This window comes from Rhinolophus sinicus, linkage group LG09 (assembly GCF_036562045.2).
Source record: "Rhinolophus sinicus isolate RSC01 linkage group LG09, ASM3656204v1, whole genome shotgun sequence".
In the NCBI taxonomy this organism is placed as follows: Eukaryota; Metazoa; Chordata; class Mammalia; order Chiroptera; family Rhinolophidae; genus Rhinolophus; species Rhinolophus sinicus.
In genome coordinates, this window is record NC_133758.1 from 71,542,616 (window position 1) to 71,561,272 (window position 18,657).

General features: G+C 35.0%; 1 protein-coding gene across 2 annotated transcripts in view; it reads left to right on the forward strand.

Annotated features, from left to right (window-relative positions):
* RSBN1L (round spermatid basic protein 1 like) overlaps positions 1 to 18,657 on the forward strand; it is a 65,046-nt gene that overhangs the window by 13,972 nt on the left and 32,417 nt on the right. Inside the window, exon 2 of one of the 2 annotated variants that reach the window (XM_019744549.2) lies at positions 12,874 to 12,990. The exons of the other annotated variant lie outside the window; for it this stretch is intronic. Within the exon in view, the coding sequence (XP_019600108.2) occupies positions 12,874 to 12,990 (117 nt within the window). The remainder of the gene's footprint in view (positions 1 to 12,873; positions 12,991 to 18,657) is intronic. 2 annotated transcript variants of the gene reach the window in all.

Here is an 18,657-nt window from a genome sequence, read left to right on the forward strand (position 1 = left end):
ATAACGTTGATTTAGAGATCTAGAATGCCCCAGGTTGTATGTGAGTCCCATTTTGTATGACAGCTATTGTATAAGACTCAGCGCTAGAGTGATTTAATTCTGTAACTTACATACCAAATATAATGTCTGTCTAATTAATGTCTTGGTTTTACAATATACTGAGAAGAGAAGTAATTGTACTTCTGTTTTGGAAGCAAATCTTTCCTGGTAAGTCAGTGAGGAAAACGTGATTTGAAATTTTTCATTTTGGGAAGAGAGGGAGCCCGTAACTTTTTCATGTTATGCCTGGCTTGGCTTTCATGTGGGTATATACGTATTTATTTTTTGTTTTCCTGTTACTCTTTCTGTGTTCTTGTGACTACTATCGCTATACTATTTTGTTACTCAATGTACGTTACTAGATGCTTTCCTAATAAAATTCTTCTATTTGTGTTTAATAATAATAGCTACATTTGTCAAGTGCCTATTATATGCTGAGCATAATGTTGGAAAGAATGCGTATATCGCCTTTAATCCTTACAAAAAGTCTAAAAGAAAAAAAAAAGTCTAAAAGATAAGTGCTGTTATCTTTGACAGATAAGAATACTGAGGCACAACACAGTTGAGTAACTTGTTTTGTGTCAGTTACTCAGTGGCAAAAGTGGAATTTTAACTTAAACACGTCTAACTACAGAGCCTCAGAAATTTCCACTGTATTACAATACATTTAGGGTATCTTAATCCAGCTGTCTTAAACTGTCCCATTGTCAACATTCTGTTCCTTTGGGGGCGGGGCTTGAATATGTTAGCTAAAGCAACCTGTCTGTTCCTGAATCCTGAGAGGTAAGTATTGTTCAATTTGAACTTCCTCATAGTCTCTTCAGGCAGAAAGTTTTTTGCATTATGTACAAAACATGGGAAGTTTGTTTCTGTATGAGTCATTATACTATATTTTCCTCTTTATAAAAAATAGAAACAGAATCAAGGAATACTAGAAAAGGGGTCTTCAGAGATCAGTTAATATAAACCCCTGATTTTGTAAGTAACTGGAGTGTAAGTACAAGCCCCCAGTGTTATAAGTAGAAGCAGCAGAAGCTCCACAACTCTCTCAGTTCAGTAATTCACAAGTCCTATGTTCTTAGTTGACTAGATCTGCACAAGTCTTTTGGATCTCAGGGTTCTTAACACGTATCCATTTTTACAGTTGTGTCCAGAAGGACCATTCACCTTTTTAGCAGCTTCCCTCAATATGGATGGGCAAACAACTCTAGAGGGAGGAGTCAGATGTTTTAAATACCATCTGCCTTGTGTTTGTCAGATCTCAGCCATCCCTTAATTAGGAAAGAAGGGTTTCTTTTCTGTGAAAGTTTTTGGAACCCATTTCTATGTTATTCCTTCCCCTGTCATAGAACTACATCTACTGGGGAAGACGTGGTGCAGGAGAGTTAGAGGTAATGCTTATATGTGCAGGTTATAAGTTAGGAACTATTATTAGCCAAATACCATAAAACATTTGTGGTCCAAATAATTCTCATTATGTTTATTGATTTTCTTTTCTCAAGCGTGGTATGAGCTTTTAACGCTAAACTGGGGAACTTGTTAGTTGTCCTAGTTCTCAGTCTCTTCCCCTGGGAAAGTCTGTTAAATGCTCTGAACCCCAACTCTTTCCGCTTTAAAATGAGGAGATTAGCTGAGATTTCTAAATTGCTCCTACAAAAAAACCAATTCTGTGGAAATTTTCTGGCAAGTGCCCCACTCCAACACTATCTTAGTATTCTTCTGTTCTCACGCCTCACTATATCCTGTTTATTTCTAGAGTCTTTTAAAAGCATTTTCTTTCATATATTACATCACGGTTTCTCTAATTTGTCCTCTGCTTGTTTCTTATTTCTTATGTGGGCTCAACAAACATTTATTTAGTGTTGGCTGTGTGCTTGGCCCTGTGGGGGGAATGCACAGAGGAAATCTGTTTATATTTCTCGTCTTTAGAAAATTTATAGTGTAACTGGAGAGATAATTAACTGCAATGTAAGAGACATTCTGTATTGATGCTCGTCTTGTTTCTTACTTTTTCTGTGTTTTGCTCTTTATTTTTCGTCTTCTGTGACTGCTGACCCTTCAGATGTTTATCACTAGTAATTTGTTTCTATTTACTTTAACCTTTTTTTCTGGAAACTTCATTCATATCTAGCATCAGTTATGTGCAAAACACTATTCTAGGTTCTATAAAAGATAACAGAGATGAGTAAAATATGGTAACTGCAAAAGAGTTTATAATCCAGTAGGGCAGATAGAGTAGCTACACAAAGAATCAGAATTTAAATCATAAGAGAGGGAGGAGGAGGCCACGATCATTTCTAGTTGTAGGGATCAAGGAATGTTTAATGCATGAAGTTGAATTTCAGCTGGCTCTTGGAGCGTGTGTAGGAGTTGGGTAGGCAGGGTTAGGATGGGTGAAGGCATTCTAGCTAAATGATATTAGCAGAAATGGTGGGAGTAAGACATTTGAGTAATAATGAATCAGATGATCTGGAATCTTGTGTGTATACACATGTGGTTGTGTAGTGGAAGAAACGATTAAAGATAGGTGAGTCTTGACTGTGAAGATTCTTGAATGACATACTGTGGGAATTTTCTTTTTTTAGGTAGGGTTTGTTCATTTGATTAAAGCAGAAGAGAGTGACGTGATAAACTATGCTTTTCAAGGAACATTTATTGGTCACTGTGTGCTTAGTGGATTGGTGGAAAGGAGAAATGTTGTTGTGGCTATGGAAAGGGAAAAGAAGACAGACGAACATATTTCAGAAACATAGACTGAACTGAGCAAGTGATTTAATGTTAGGGGAGAACATTATAAAGGAAGGAAGTATAAAAGATGTTGAGAAGTTTTTGAATTGAGATGTGTGAGGATGTTGTTCCATTAAAATAAATAGGGAATTTAGAAGGAGAGCTTAAACCTTATTTATATGAGAAAGATAATTTTGGTGTTAAATATTTCTTACGGAGATGAAAGTGTCGAGCTTGGCAGAGGTTGGGTTGGGAGATTAATTTGGGGATTCTTTTGCTTAAAGGTTATAGTTTAAACTGTAGGAGTGCATTTTTTGAAGTATAGAGAAAGACGGGAGAAGCATGCCAAAGATGGATCTTAGGTGAATGTGCAAGTTTGGATGGGAAGATCGTGAGGTTTTGAGTAGTAGGGAGGATAGTGCAGTTTTCCTGAAACTTACCGGGACGTTTTGAGGAAGAGGTCAATAATGTCTGTTGCAGTGAGGACCAAGAATAAAGGGCTGAGAAGGCATTGGATTTGGTTGTCTTGTTTAGCTTTGTTGGAGAGGGAGGGGGTGTGATCAGTCTCTTCTTTCCCATTCATTGTATGTGCAATCCTTTCTCTTCTTTTTCCTATCTCCTTCATCTTTTACTTTCCCTTTGTAGTCATACCACTTTTGTAATTGTACTTTCTCTTCTACCTCCCCACTTCTGTATTATTTCTCTCTTTCTCCTGCTAGTTCTCAGATCTCTTTCCAGCCATACTTATTCCTGGTTGTGGGGTTGTGGGGGAGGTGGCAGCTGTGGCGGGCAGATCAGTGTTGTTACTCAGACCAACCGATTTCATGGACTGCATTATTGTAGTGTGAATTATGGCACAAATCCAATGCAGGCGAAACTGTGATAGCAAGAAACCTATTTGAGGTTTGTGCTTACAAGAATGTATGGCTGAAAGCGCTAGCAGTGAAATTCTACCAACATTTCTTAAGAACTGCCAGTGTGGATTTTTATGACACTTCTATTAAAAAATAAAATCTAGGGAACCTATTATCAAGATTTGTGATTTAATGTGTCATACTATATAGTATGGGTTTTATATGTTTTTCTTAACAGCTGTTAAATGTAACAAATTATGTATGTATACATATGCAGAATATGTATGTATCATATTTTCTCTGTTTCATTTGTTCCTGTCTTTGTTAACTATAACATAACCTTGAAATAATGTATATAAAGTGAGGTAGAAAAGCACTTGAACAATTTTAATGAAGGGAGCAGTTTGGAAAAAGTACGATTATTTTCATGTATGTGTGTATATTAGGTTATAAATTAATTCAGTGTTATATTTTGAAGTGTTTTTTCTCTTATCTTTCCTTCTAATATACTTTAAATGATTATAAATCTTTTTAAAAATACTTGTCTGAATATAATTATCAATTTTTCTTTCAGAAAGGAGATTTAGACTAATAACTTAATTACACAAGTAATATGTAAATAGAAATCCCTTTCTGTTGTAGAAATTTCAAATAATTTAGAAGTACATGAAATTAAAAACCAGGAGTTCCCTTTGTTTCTTCCCCAGGAGTAAACCCTGTTAGGCGTTTGTATTTGTCCTTCCAGACCTTTTTCTATGCATTTACATATACACATACATACACACTCACAGAAAAGACTATATAGCTTATTTTTAAAAACCTAAATATACTATATGCATTTTTCTATAACTTGCTCTTTTGACTTAATAGTGTGTCTTGGAACTCTATTACATAGTGTTAAATTTATACACACGAGTGTATATTTCTTTTAAGTTTTGCCTTTATAAATTTGTATAAATGTAGATTTTAGTAAGCTTTTAATTTTAGAAAAGTTGCAAAGATGGTATAGAGTTCCCATGTACTCTGTACTTACTTTCTCCCATTATTAAAATCTTACATTGTATACTACATGTGTCACAATTAATGAACTAGTATTGATACATTATCATTAACTTAAAGTCCATACTTTATTAAAATTTCCTTAGTTTTCACCTAAAGTCTTTTTTTTTGGGGGTCAAGGATCCCATCCAGGATACCACATTACATTTAATCAGGTCTGTTTAAGCTGTTGGTTATCTGAGTTTCTGAGACTTTTCTTGCTTTTGGTGACTTTGACAGTTTGACAATACTAGTCAGGTATACCCATTATGAAATGTTCCTCAATTGGGATTTGTTCAATTTTTTTTCTTGTGATTAGACGGGGGTTATGGGTTTTGGGGAGGAAAACCATGACTTTGTAAATTTTTTTTTTTTTTTTTAAAGATTTTATTGGGGAAGGGGAACAGGACTTTATTGGGAACAGTGTGTACTTCCAGGCCTTTTTTTCAAGCCAAGTTGTCCTTTCAGTCTTAGTTGTGGAGGGCGCAACTCAGCTCCAGGTCCAGTTGCTGTTGCTAGTTGCAGGGTGCGCAGCCCACCATCCCTTGTGGGAGTCAAACCGGCAACCTTGTGGTTGAGAGGACACGCTCCAACCAATTGAGCCATCTGGGAGCTCAGCAGCAGCTCAGCTCAAGGTGCCATGTTCAATCTTAGTTGCAGGGGGCAGAGCCCACCATCCCTTGCGGGAGTTGAGGAGTTGAACTGGCAACCTTGTGGTTGAGAGCACGCGCTCCAAGCAACTGAGCCATCTGGCCACCTGGGAGCTGAGCGGCAGCTCATTGACTTCATTCTAGTTGTGGAGGGTGCAGCTCGCTGGCCCATGTGGGAATCGAACTGGCAGCCCCGTTGCCGAGAGCTCGCGCTCTAACCAACTGAGCCACCCGTCCGCCTCAATCAGCTTGTTTTTAGCTGCACCCTTTGCCTTGCCTGGGATACCTGTCTTGAAGACTATTTAGTTTTTCCACACAATGAAAATTCAATGTTTGCCTTAAGGTTTGAGATTGAAATGACTAGACTGTTTAGGGTGAGGGTGGGAAGACGGAAGTTCAATTCTTACGTAAACTCTTAAACAATTCCCTTGTTTTAAGATCCCTCTGTGTGTGTGTATACATGTATACGTACACATATGTGATGTGTTTACGCAAATGAATATACACATAAGTATATGTGTATGTATGTGTTTACATATATACACAAAGGTAATGCATATACACATACATATGAAAGACTTGGATTCTCTTAGATTTACATTTGTATATAACTTGCAATTTTTCTCTAACATGTCATTCATGAACATTTTCCCCATGATAACTTTTAATCAAACATGATTTTTAATAACTTCACAATTTTCCACTTATGCATATACCTAAATTTATTTAACCAATCTCCATATTAAACATTTAAGTTATTTACAGTTTTTCACTATTATAAATAATATAGCATGAGGACCTTTGTACAGATACATTTGTGCAGGCTTGGTTGTTTCCTTTTTATGAAATCTTAGCAGTGGAATAGTGGAATAAAAGGAATGATCAATTTTAATACTTTTTCAATATGTTGCCCTCCAGTAAGACTTTCAGTGTATACTCATTATCATTGTGTAGAAGTGTCTGTTTCACTTCACCTTTGCCAGCACTGGTTATTATTATCTTTAAGAAAAATTGTTTGATATGTGAAAAATGGTTTCATATTGTTTTAATTTGTATTTCTTTGAATATTGATAAGGTTGAACTCTTTTTATGTTTATTTGACATTAACATTCTATTTGTCTATTTTTAATTTTCTTTTAAAATATTTTATTAAAAATAACTAGGTTATTTTTAGGTATTAAGTTGTAAGATAACTTTATATAAAAAGAGCTCTGCATAAAAAATTAGCCCATTGTCTTTTGGGAAAATTGTTTGTCTTTATTGAGACTTACCCAGAAAAACTGTGGGTCCTTAATGTTATTGGAGGAGTAGCTTCATTAAATTGTAGAGATTTTGTCAAAAATGACCAGGACAGTTAGAAAAGGGAAATAAATTTGAGGAACTTCTCCTGGGAGGGTTTAAGGACTAAGAATTCTCTTCCTTGCTGTGGCTTGGCAGAGGAAAAGAAGAAAGGATTAACAGAGATCAACCTAGAACACCATATAGGAGAGAAAGTCATAATGTACACTCACTGGACCGATTTCATGTAGTAAACAAGCATTCATTGAGGAAGAGCCTTTTCTACTCAAGGACCGCATACCGGTCGGGGCAGGGATGGTGACAAGGATAAAGATATGTTTGTAACTAACTAGAATTCAGTGTTACATTTGTTGTACTAGAACTAGAGATAGAGAACCTGCTCACTGTATTATTAGGTATAGTACTAATGGGCCTCGTGTGGTTACTTCACACAGAACACATTATTCATAGAATGAGCCTATCGGTGGCTGCCAGAAGTTATGCCTTTCACCTCTATTACTTGGAATGATAAATGACAGCTGAGGTAATAAAAGTGAAATGGTACCCAACCTTAGTTTTGAGCAGTTAAATTTTTTTTTCTGGTCATCAATATGAGTATTTTTGTTATAATGAAAATACTTAATTACATTTCTTGTATTTTTTTAAAGCAGGGAAGTATGTAGTACATTTTTGAACGTTATTAGAACGGCTTAAAAAAGTCGCAATCTTCTGTTATCTGGAAATCTGTGAGTTAATTCAGAAGATTCTAGAAAAATAGGTTGTTGATGTATTATTTAATCTCGTGAAAGGATTCTCTAACAGTGCTTTTCATGTTTTACTTGAGTGATTCCTTTAATATTTTTATGTGTATGTGAGTGTGTATTTTCATCTCTACATTATTATAATGACTTTAATACTGGTGGGGACTCGTGAATTTTATTATAACTAGATGAAAAAAAGGTTTTATTTAAGGACTGGTTTTCTAAAGTGGTTCTTTATAAGAATCAGCTGATGTCTCATTAATTTTAAGATTTTTTAGTACAGCACTATTATTTATTTTTATCTCTTGCACATAAGCGCTCAATAGAAATGAGTTGGGTTAATGAAATACATGTTACAATGATGCATATATGGCATATGCGCTGAATCGTGAATTGACCATACATTTGAAAATTCCATTTATATTTTGTTTCAAGTTGTTTTAATCAATTCTTTTTTATATCTTAACTTTTACATATAAGATAAGTCTTTAGCCCATGTGTTTTTCCACATATATAATTTATAGTTTGTTCTGGGTTGATAATGACTTACTCATTTATTCCATCTCCTTTCCTCCATTCTTATATTCCTTTTGCCTCTTTAGGTTCAAACTGTGTCATGGGTCTATCTGCATCTGTTTTTCCCTTGTGCCCCTTTTTATTTATTTATTTATTTTTAAGATTTTATTGGGGAAGGTGAACAGGACTTTATTAGGGAACAGTGTGTACTTCAGGACTTTTTTTTTTTTTCAAGTCAAGTTGTCCTTTCAGTCTTAGTTGTGGAGGGCGCAGCTCAGCTCCAGGTCTAGTTGCCATTGCTTGTTGCAGGGGGCACAGCCCACCATCCCTTGCAGGAGTCAAACCGGCAACCTTGTGGTTGAGAGGGCATCCAACCAATACACCAACCAACTGAGCCATCCGGGAGCTCAGTGGCAGCTCAGCTCAAGGTGCCGTGTTCAATTTTAGTTGCAGGGGGCGCTGCCTACCATCCCTTGTGGGAGTCGAGGAATTGAACTGGCAACCTTGTGGTTGAGAGCCCACTGGCCCATGTGGGAATCGAACCGGCAGCCTTCGGAGTTAGGAGCACGGAGCTCTAACCGCCTGAGCCACCAGTCCGGCCCCCCCTTTTTATTTTTTAAATAAAACTTGTGCTCCTTATGTTAAGTTGGACTCTTCTAAACAGATAATTTTTTGTTCTTATGGTGGAATAATTCTTACTTTTATTCTAAGAATTGTGATAGGAAGATGAGCTAAAGCTTTCCAAGCTTTAGATTAGACCGTGAAGGATAAAACTATACAAATTCTTGGTCCTGAAAAGAAAGGAATAAAAACTAAGAATGACAGTTTTCTGAAAGAACAATGTTGTTCTAGTAAACACAATGCCAGGGAGCCATTTTCCTTGTGAAAAGAGCTAGAAGTGACTTTTATAAATATGAATGCATTTATATGATAGCAGCAGACTTGAGATTTTTTTTTTTTTTTAAGATTTTATTGGGAAGGGGAACAGGACTTTATTGGGGAACAACGTGTACTTCCAGGCCTTTTTTCCAAGTCAAGTTGTTGTCCTTTCAATCTTAGTTTTGGAGGGTGCTGTTCAGCTTCAAGTTGTTGTCCTCTCAGTCTTAGTTGTGGAGGGCGCAGCTCAGCTCCAGGTCCAGTTGCCGTTGCTAGTTGCAGGGGGCGCAGCCCACCATCCCTTGCGGGACTCGAGGAATCGAACTGGCAACCTTGTGGTTGAGAGCCCGTGCTCCAACCAACTGAGCCATCCGGGAGGCAGCTCAGTTCTAGGTGCCGTGTTCAATTTTAGTTGCAGGGGGCTGAGCCCAGCATCCCTTGCGGGACTCAAGGAATTGAACTGGCAACCTTGTGGTTGAGAGCCCACTGGCCCATGTGGGAATTGAATCGGCATCCTTCAGAGTTAGGAGCATGGAGCTCACTAACCGCCTGAGCCACCGGCCCCCAGACTTGAGATTTTTATAGACAGTGATATTCTGTATTCTTATGGCCCAAAATGTTTATTATTGCTCACCATTATGGATTATATCTATGTCTATGTAGCTATAAATAATAGTATTTTGCATTCATAAGGCTTATATCTTTATAAAATGCTCTTGTATATATTTCTTATTTATTCTTAACATAAAGTTCATTTTACAACTGAAACTGGAGATCTGAAAGTTTATTAGTTATCAAGGTTGCAGAGTTTAAACTTGAACCTAGGTTTTCTGAGCTTGTGAGCTCCCAACTTTCTCGTAGCTGTAACATGATTACCTGTAATATGAAAACATGTAACAAAACATTTTTATGTTATCTGTAACATGATTACAGAAAATTTAATGGAGGAATGTAAAGTTGGATTCTGAAAAAGGAAATGCTCTGACAAGCAAAAATTGTCGGAAAAGTGAAAGGTGGGTTAAAAGACCTAGACAAGTGTGTAGCTTGGGACAGCGGTTGTGCCAGAAAAATGGTTTTCTACTATGGGCATGTTGGATGGTTTGTGTTTGTTTCATTTGCTTAGAACGTTTTGGATGTGGGATGGAAGGTAACTGCAATTACGTTGTCAGTCACCCTTTTTGTCTTGGCTTTGCAGTTGCTTTTGTTTCTATAGATGTTTTTGATATAATGACTTTACACGTTCAACTTTAATTGAACTGTTTAACTTTAGCTGAACTTTAAGGCATTTTCTGACCCTTTTCCCGACCTTGTGTTATGAAACTAATATGTTCCTATTACAGAAACTTAGAAACTTGTCACTGAAAAATAATGATTTAATAATTTTGCACTATTGACTTTCAGTTGGTTTCTGAATGTGTGTATATTAGAATTTTTTTTTTTTTAATTGGAACGTGTAAGGACAGGAGGTGTAGATGGGAAATCTCTGTACCTTCTTTTCAGTTTTGCTGTGAACCTAAAACTGCTCTAAAAATAAAGTCTGTAAAGTCTACCAATACATATGTTTATAAATAAAATCTATAAAAACTTTGGTCATACTATATCATAGTTTTATTTCCTGAGAAGCTAATATAATTTTATCCTGAAAAATATTTTGCCACTATGATAGAGTTATATCATATTCTTTATATATGCTATTAAAATTCTACAGTTATTTTAATCTATGTGGTTAGAAGTTAGGATCGTGGTTACCCTTTGGGGTACTGCATAGAAGGGAGCACAGAGGGGTTCTGACGTACTGTTCATTTTTGTGAAACTTGAGCTGTTTGCTTTTTTCTGTATTAATATACTTTAGTAAACTTAAAAAAAGTTTAATAAGATTAATAGGGATAATGGGAAAAAGAAATGCAGAGACATTTCAGATGACTGTTTTCTTCAGGTGTGATTTTAAATGATATATAGTTTATGTTTTAAAAAATGTGTGCTTACTTAGAAAATAATAACATATATGTGTGTATATGTATTTTATGGCTGGATGATGGCCTATAACAGGATTTTAAGGATTTAAATTTAAAAAAATGAAAGTAGCAAACTAATCTGAAGTGTGAGAACAGCTTAATTTATTCTATAATTTAAGTTATATGTGAAAAGATGAGGACCTTATCTAGCTTACTCATCCCTAGACCATAACCCTTTTCTTATATTCAGTAATGCATATTTGTTAAGTCAATGAATCCTTGCTTTGGTTTGGTCTACCATCAACTGTCCTCTCATCTACTTTCAGTATTACCACTTTTAAAAAAGCACTTCGTCAGTTTGATAGGTGAAAATATCTTGTTTGAATTTTGTTTTTTATTATTAATGAGTAAGTTTTAAGATGTTTCTTAAATACATGGATTTAATTTTTTGAGAATTATCTATTTAAGTAGCATGGACTTGAGTATTTGAGTATGGCAGCCACTATGTAGTATCATGTGACTGTTGACCACTTAAAGTGGAAATACTTGAAATTGAGATGTGCCATAAGTGTAAAATATATGAAATGTTTTATATATGTTGTTTAAATAAAATGTTATTAAAATAATTTCACCCATTTCTTTTTGTTTGTAATGTGACTACTAGAAAAACTTAAATTTATATTATGTGGTAAACATTTCTATTGGAGAGTACTGATCTAAACAGTAATCTGATCATTAAGTGACTAGGACCTGAATAAAGGTAGTGTTTTTAAAAAGGAAAGTGAGGGATTTTAAGAAATTATGCAGTATGCATATATACTATATAATCTCTGTTACATTGAAAGATATTTTATGGCTTTTGTATGCTTCCAGCAAGGCTTTGTAATCAATAATACACTGAGGGCAAGGACTACGTCACTGTTTTTCTTTTTTTTAAGGGTCCTTCATTTTTTTTTTTTTTATTGGGGAAGGGGAACTTGATTGGGGAACAGTGTGTACTTCCAGGCCTTTTTTCCAAGTCAAGTTGTTGTCCTTTCAATCTTAGTTGTGGAGGGTGCTGTTCAGCTTCAAGTTGTTATTCTTTCAGTCTTAGTTGTGGAGGGCGCAGCTCAGCTCCAGGTCCAGTTGCCGTTGCTAGTAGCAGGGGGCGCAGCCCACCATCCCTTGCGGGACTCGAGGAATCGAACTGGCAACCTTGTGGTTGAGAGCCCATGCTCCAACCAACTGAGCCATCTGGGAGGCAGCTCAGCTCAAGGTGCAGTGTTCAACTTTAGTTGCAGGGGGCGGAGCCCACCATCCCTTGGGGGACTCGAGGAGTTGAACTGGCAACCTTGTGGTTGAGAGCCCACTGGCCCATGTGGGAATCGACCTGGCAGCCTTCGGAGTTAGGAGCATGGAGCTCTAACCGCCTGAGCCACCGGGCCGGGCCCTACGTCACTGTTTTTCAACTCTCTACATCTTTTGCTGGGTTCACAGGCAGTGGATTGAGTAAACAAAAATTAATAGGACATCAAATAATTTTATAAACCAGAGTTTGAATTTTTAGAATGCAGGCAGTGATTCCTAGAGTTCTTATACCCTTTATTTTAATATTGTAATATCACCAGCTAGACAGATCCAGTCATACCCTTTTTAAAAGGTGGAAGGAAGCTTAAGGGAACTAACCTCTAGTCTTACATGTAACAGGCTTTGAGTCGTCATTTTATATGTTTCTTCATTTAGTCTTTATAGTAATTTACGAGAAAGATATGAACCACCATTTTGCAGATTAGAAAGTGAGATTAAGTAATTTTTCCAACGTTATGTTACCAATCTAGATATGCCCAACTTCAAAGCTAGCACTTTTTCCACTGTAGTTTACTGTATCAATTAATATTAGCCAATTATTTTAAGTGATTTGAAGTTAGCCTAATAATTTGACATAAAGTAAAAAATAATCTTTAAAAATTAAATGTATGATAAATTTTGACAGTTTATGACGTGTGTGTTATGTATTTCATGTTTAATATATGTAAGAAAATTTAGAAATGTTTCCCAAAACTTGAGAGGAAGAAAAAGGCACGTTTTTATCCATTCTGATTTACTTGGTGTATTGTAATTCCAGAAATTTCATTATAGTTCATGGGGAAAAATACAGTTGTAAAATAGTTTAATATATTTCCTTTATTTTGTCTTTTAGATAAAATCAAAGACAAAATTAAAGAGAGAGATAAGGAAAAAGAGAGAGAAAAAAAGAAGCATAAAGTCATGAATGAGATCAAAAAAGAAAATGGAGAAGTAAAGATTTTGCTGAAAAGTAAGTTTATATGCAGTAATTTTAGTTGTACTGTATTATATTGTTCAGTATACTTGTTGGCTTAGTTATTAACATAAAAAGTGTTATTTGGTGCTGAATTTTGCTGAGAATAAATATTAATGGCCAGAATACAAAAAGTAAATGTAGTAGCGGGGAGTTCAAATCTGTATAGTAACATATCTTTAGTATATTTATTTAGTGAGTCATTAAAAAGTAACAGTTTAACCTTCATTAAACTGTTAGGTTCCTTAAATTATTTAAAAATGGGTTATCTAATTCTGTGTTTTCATTACTAGTCTTCATCCATATTTAGGTAATCTAAAATGAGAGGCTAAAACAATTTTTAGCACCATAGGGATGGTGGAAGAAGTGATCTTTCAAATATTTGACAGTAATCATATAGTCTGGGATTTAAAGGGAACATTTTACTCTGAGCTAAATTAGAAGATGTACTGTTTTACTGTGTGTTTTTTACATGCTTAAGAATATCCCATTTTTATTTCCTGTTTTTTCTCTATTGTTAAAATTGTCTTTAGTTGCTATTTATACATTGGGTAGGTGGTTGGGTAATAATACAAATCCTATCAATAATTCTAAACTGTTTCAGAGAGAATTTGTGATAGAATAGAAGTAAGGACAGTCTTAAATTCACTCAGCAAGGTAACAAAAATCAGTGGCATTTGGTTACTAGACAACTAACAAATTCATTAGCTGCCCTATCAAGTTGATAATTTGCAGAGCAGAACATGTAAATGATTTTGATTAATTTCATATTGAATTTGCGTGTTGATAAACCTTTACATCTACATGAGGGAGAAAAGACCAAGCATATGCAGTGAAATAACTGGTTAATTTATATTATTTTAGATAAACAGTATTAGATTCTACAATATATTTTCATTTCATTCTTTGTCATATTTCCAGATGTTCTTTGGTGGCACTTTATTTAAGCTGTTTTTTATTTGTCAGAACTTTACTTTCTGTAAAATTCTTTTGACCTTGAAGAAACATGTCAGAGGTTAAGTTGATAGCTACTTAGTCAGTGCTCAGGGTCTTTTTGTTCTATCTTTTTTGCCAGTGTGTTTTATCTGGGTTGTCTAATTATGTTGTAAGCCTTTGAGGCAGGAATGGCACCAAACCACACCAGTGCTGTTAACAGCAGTTAAGGGTTAATGCTTGAAATGTTTACTTTATCCTAATGGATTAGTCAAAAAGTCGTATTTTACTGGTTTAGTCAGATAGTCATTTTCTCATCCATTTGAATGTACAATGATGTAAATTCCAGTCACTTGGTTGAATGTTAGATTCCTCACATGCCATTAATGTGTAATATGTGACTCTAGAGATTACTATATGCTGCAAACAAAATTTTAAATAGCCTAAAAAAGTGGAGATTTTTCAGTAATATGTAATAGTAACCTTGACTTTAAAAGTAGGTGAAAAATTTAGGTAGTATTTTGAACTGAGTTAAACTGAAACCTAGTGATGATAAGGAAAAAAAAATGAAGTAGATTTGGAAATGAAGTGGTGACCTTTGGGATGACAATGGGAAAATGTATTTACTGTAAAATGGAGGTAAATAATAATGTAATTACTGCCTTACAGGGTTCTGAAGATTAACTGAGATAAAGTATGGGAGAAGTGCCAACTACAGTGTCTGGCCCACGGATACTCAATAAGTGGATGAGAATCTTTCTTGTAAACATATATGAAAGATTAACTCATTTAAAAACAACAACAAAACTCTCCTCAGTGGGTAGTATGTAGATAATTAAATGAATAAAAACATGATTCATTTTGGGAAATAGTGTCTGTCCCATTGGAAGCACTAAGTGTTAGCTATTGTTATTGTTATTATCCAGAAAAGAACAGTTTGCTCTGATTGTGTGGCAATTCCCAAGTAAGCCTATAGTCAGGGAAAGGCACACTTCAGTATTATTGGTGTCTGAGAGCAACAACAGAATCAATTTGGTGGGGCAGTTTACTGGTATGTACCATTGGGTGCCTCTTTTTCCTTTATGGCCTTCAGCTTTTATTCTCTCCTTACAGTCTTCTCCTTCTGATAATGCCAGTGTTGCAAGCAATGGCTCACACAACCATTGTTTGATGATGGCATTTGAACATCTAAAATAGATACTAACTCTTACTCTACAACAATCCCATTTCCTCCAGGTTTTCATTAAAAACTGCATCAAGTTGAGTATGACTAGAGATATATAAACAGTTATATACATGCTAAAAAGTTTTTATTGATGCAAAACTCTTTTAAATGTCTTTCATTGATAAAATAAGATTATTTGGTTTATTAAAAATAGTTTAAGGAACAAATAAATGTGAAACATAAACTTATTTAGAGCATCCTTTTATATCTAATGTCTACCATCTACTTTTTTGGAGCACACTTATATGTACCAGCCGTTTTTTGTTATTTATCAATAAATTTTTAAGAACTTAGATGTTATGCTTATAGTATGTTTGAGAGTATATTTTATCATTATAGCATATCAGAGAAGCTTGCTGGTGAGCAGGCAGAATGGGAATTAAAGAAGCCAATGTCCAGGTTATTGGTAGTGTACTAAAAGTCACAGGTAGCTAATTCATTTCAGGAAGGTGAGAATATTGCAGTATGAAAAAAGCAGTCATTCCCTAGACCAAAGGTTGGAAATACCTAATTACTACTTTTTTCCTATGTATGCTAATAGAGTTATATACCAGGGTGCCAAAAAAAAGGTATACACATGACTTGTATTCATCTTTTGTTATTGGTATATATTGAATTGAATATTACAATTTTAATACAGTTTTTTCCTTTCTTAAAATGTGTATACATTTTTTGGCACCCCCTGTATTCACATTAGAATTATATAAATTCCCATTGTTAGATATGAAATCAGATGCAATTTTTCTGGGCAACCTTTAATTTTTTCTTTATTAAACACTAAAAGTATACTAAGATTAGTGGTGGAAATTGATGCCAGTGAATTTGTGATTTTTCAAGTTTTTTTAATATATATAATTAGCCATTAACAACACAAACTGTTTTGTATCTTTCTGTGTGTGGTTTTTTTCCATCTCTGTATGCCTCTCTCCGGCTTTGTGTGTGTCTGCATCTTGCTTGGTATCTGATTCTCTCTCTGGCTCTCGGTGCATGTGTGTGTCTGTGTTGCCCTGTGTATGTGTATCTGGTTCCACTTTGCGCATGTGTCTGTGGATCTGTGAGAGGCTGGACCCCCAAGAACCTTTACTTTGACACTTTCTGAGGGTCCAGATTACTTAGGCAGCAGTTCTGTTCTTTCTGTTGTGGATACTTATCAGTATCCTTTAAGAAAAATAGGTCTGATTTATTGGGCTCTGTTTGATGAATTATAGATTTTGAGTAATTTGTACTTGAAATACCTCTTAGTATAAAAGAAATTGATATTCAAAATGATCTTGTTTTAAGTATTTAAAAATTTCCTGCATATACATCTATTGCATTTCCTATGGCATTCCAAGTCAGGAAATGAATGAGAGATTATATAAAACCTTAAAATTTTATCTAGTGAATGCCGGTGCCTTTAAATGTAAAGAATTTACATTTACATCAGATTAATTTAAATGTAAAGAATGCATTTTACCTATGTCCATCATGGGTCTTCAAGACTCCAGGTTTGATGATTTGCTAGGGCTCACAAGACTCAGCGTATAAGTTGACTCATGGGTATGATTTATTATAGTGGAGGAGGCAAAGTAAAATCAATGAAGAGAAAAGACACAAGGCGCAATGTCTGGAGGAAACCAAGCGCAAGCTTCCAAAGTCCTCTCTCTGGAGAGGAGTCACACAGGTGCACTTAATTCTTCTAGCAGTGAATTGTGACAACATGTGAAATACTGTCTACCAGGGAAGCTCATGAGAGACTAAATGCCCGGGGTTCCTATTAGGGGCTTCACATAGGCACCATCTCTATAGCAATTACCAAAACTCCAGACTCCCAGAAGGAAAATAGATGTTCAAAATAAACTATATAGTTTGTACAAATAGTTTAGGCACAGTAAGCCACTCTTATCAGGGAATGGTGGGAAGCTTCCCAAAATACAAGTTGTCAGATGCCAGCTAAGGGCCAACCTTGCAAGCAGGCCTTTCTAAGGATAGCGTTCTCAGACATGTTATGTTAACCTTTTCCCGCACACTGTGTTCACTTTAGTATTTAATTGCAGAGTAGTTTGTCATAGAAATTTAATTCCTTGATGTTCAATATAAGAATCTCTTGACTGATTTCTTATTAGTTTGCATTTCTCAGTTTCTGAATATTGTACTACCTTTTTCATCCATCCTCATGATTGGAAATAGACTGTTGTGCCTATTTCAAAGTAACATCTAGTCTAATGATTGGTTATTTTCTGTTTTAACTTTTCTAAATGTGTTAGGCATACCTGTAAAGGATACTAAGCTTGTATTTTCATTCAAATGAAATTCTGTTTATCTTGGAAAACTTATTTAATTTGTGCAATTTTACGTGTATTTTCAGTTCTGTTATTAATTACACCTAAGTCCTTTAAACTTTAAGTTCTATTTTTTGATTGACTATTGCCTTTTTTCCTTGACTCATTTGGATTTTGCTTATATGTATAAACCTCTTTTATCTTTCATTTTGATTAACTCCCTGTTTTATTTTGTTCATTATTTATTTTGTTTTGAAAATATTAACCTGAATCTGATGTTTTGATAGTTCATACCAAGGTAGCAAGTATGAATTTGTTAATTCTTAACTAGTTGCATGTAGACTTGTTAGAGAATTAACACTTGGCATTTTATGACTTTACAAACCTGTGTAATCAACAATTGACAGATTTTTATTTTTGCTTTTCATGATGATACCAATTTGGTCTTCATTGCATACCTACGAATTTTTAGAAGTGATAGTTTATTGTTAACAAAGTTTCCTTTTTAGAATTGCTATCAACTTGAATTTTTGTGTGTTTTTTATTCCCTCCAAGGTTAGGAGTTAGTGGTATTCATATGTTACAAAACTTTGACTGAAAAGGAGACTAGGGAAAAACCTATAAACCTCAGGTAGTCTGTTGGTGAGAGAAATCTTTTCATTCATAGGTTGATTAAATGTTCATCTTTAGCAATGTTCTAAATGCCATGAGGGATGCGTGATTGGGGGAAAACGCATCACTTCATTCTGAATTTATATAAAAGTTATTTGTTTTACTCATGCAATGTGTTAAAGACGTTATATATGTTATATCCTATGAGTGAAAAATAATAACTTTACATGTCACATATATTTATATATGTGGAATGTATAATAACTTGATATATTTAGAGTTTAGAGTGAAGTAATTTCAGTTCCAACTAGAGAGATAAAGGAAAGCAAAATGAAGGAAGTGACATAGAGCTCTTTTTAAAGGATGGGTAAGAAAAGAGTTCAGTAGTAAGTATTGGTCAGGGCAGGCGTATTTTAGGGAGAGGAACTGCCTTTGTCAGTAGTAGGAAGATAAGTTAGGACTAGATATGTCTTATAAGAAATTGTAAGTAGTGCAGATTGACCAGAGCTTGAGGTACGTGAGGGCATTGTCTTTGAATTCCAGGCTGGAGAGGTTATATTTTATTTGGTAGTCGTTGAGAAACCTTGAAAGCAGTTGAGCCAAGGATGAATACGATCAAAATAATGTGTAAAA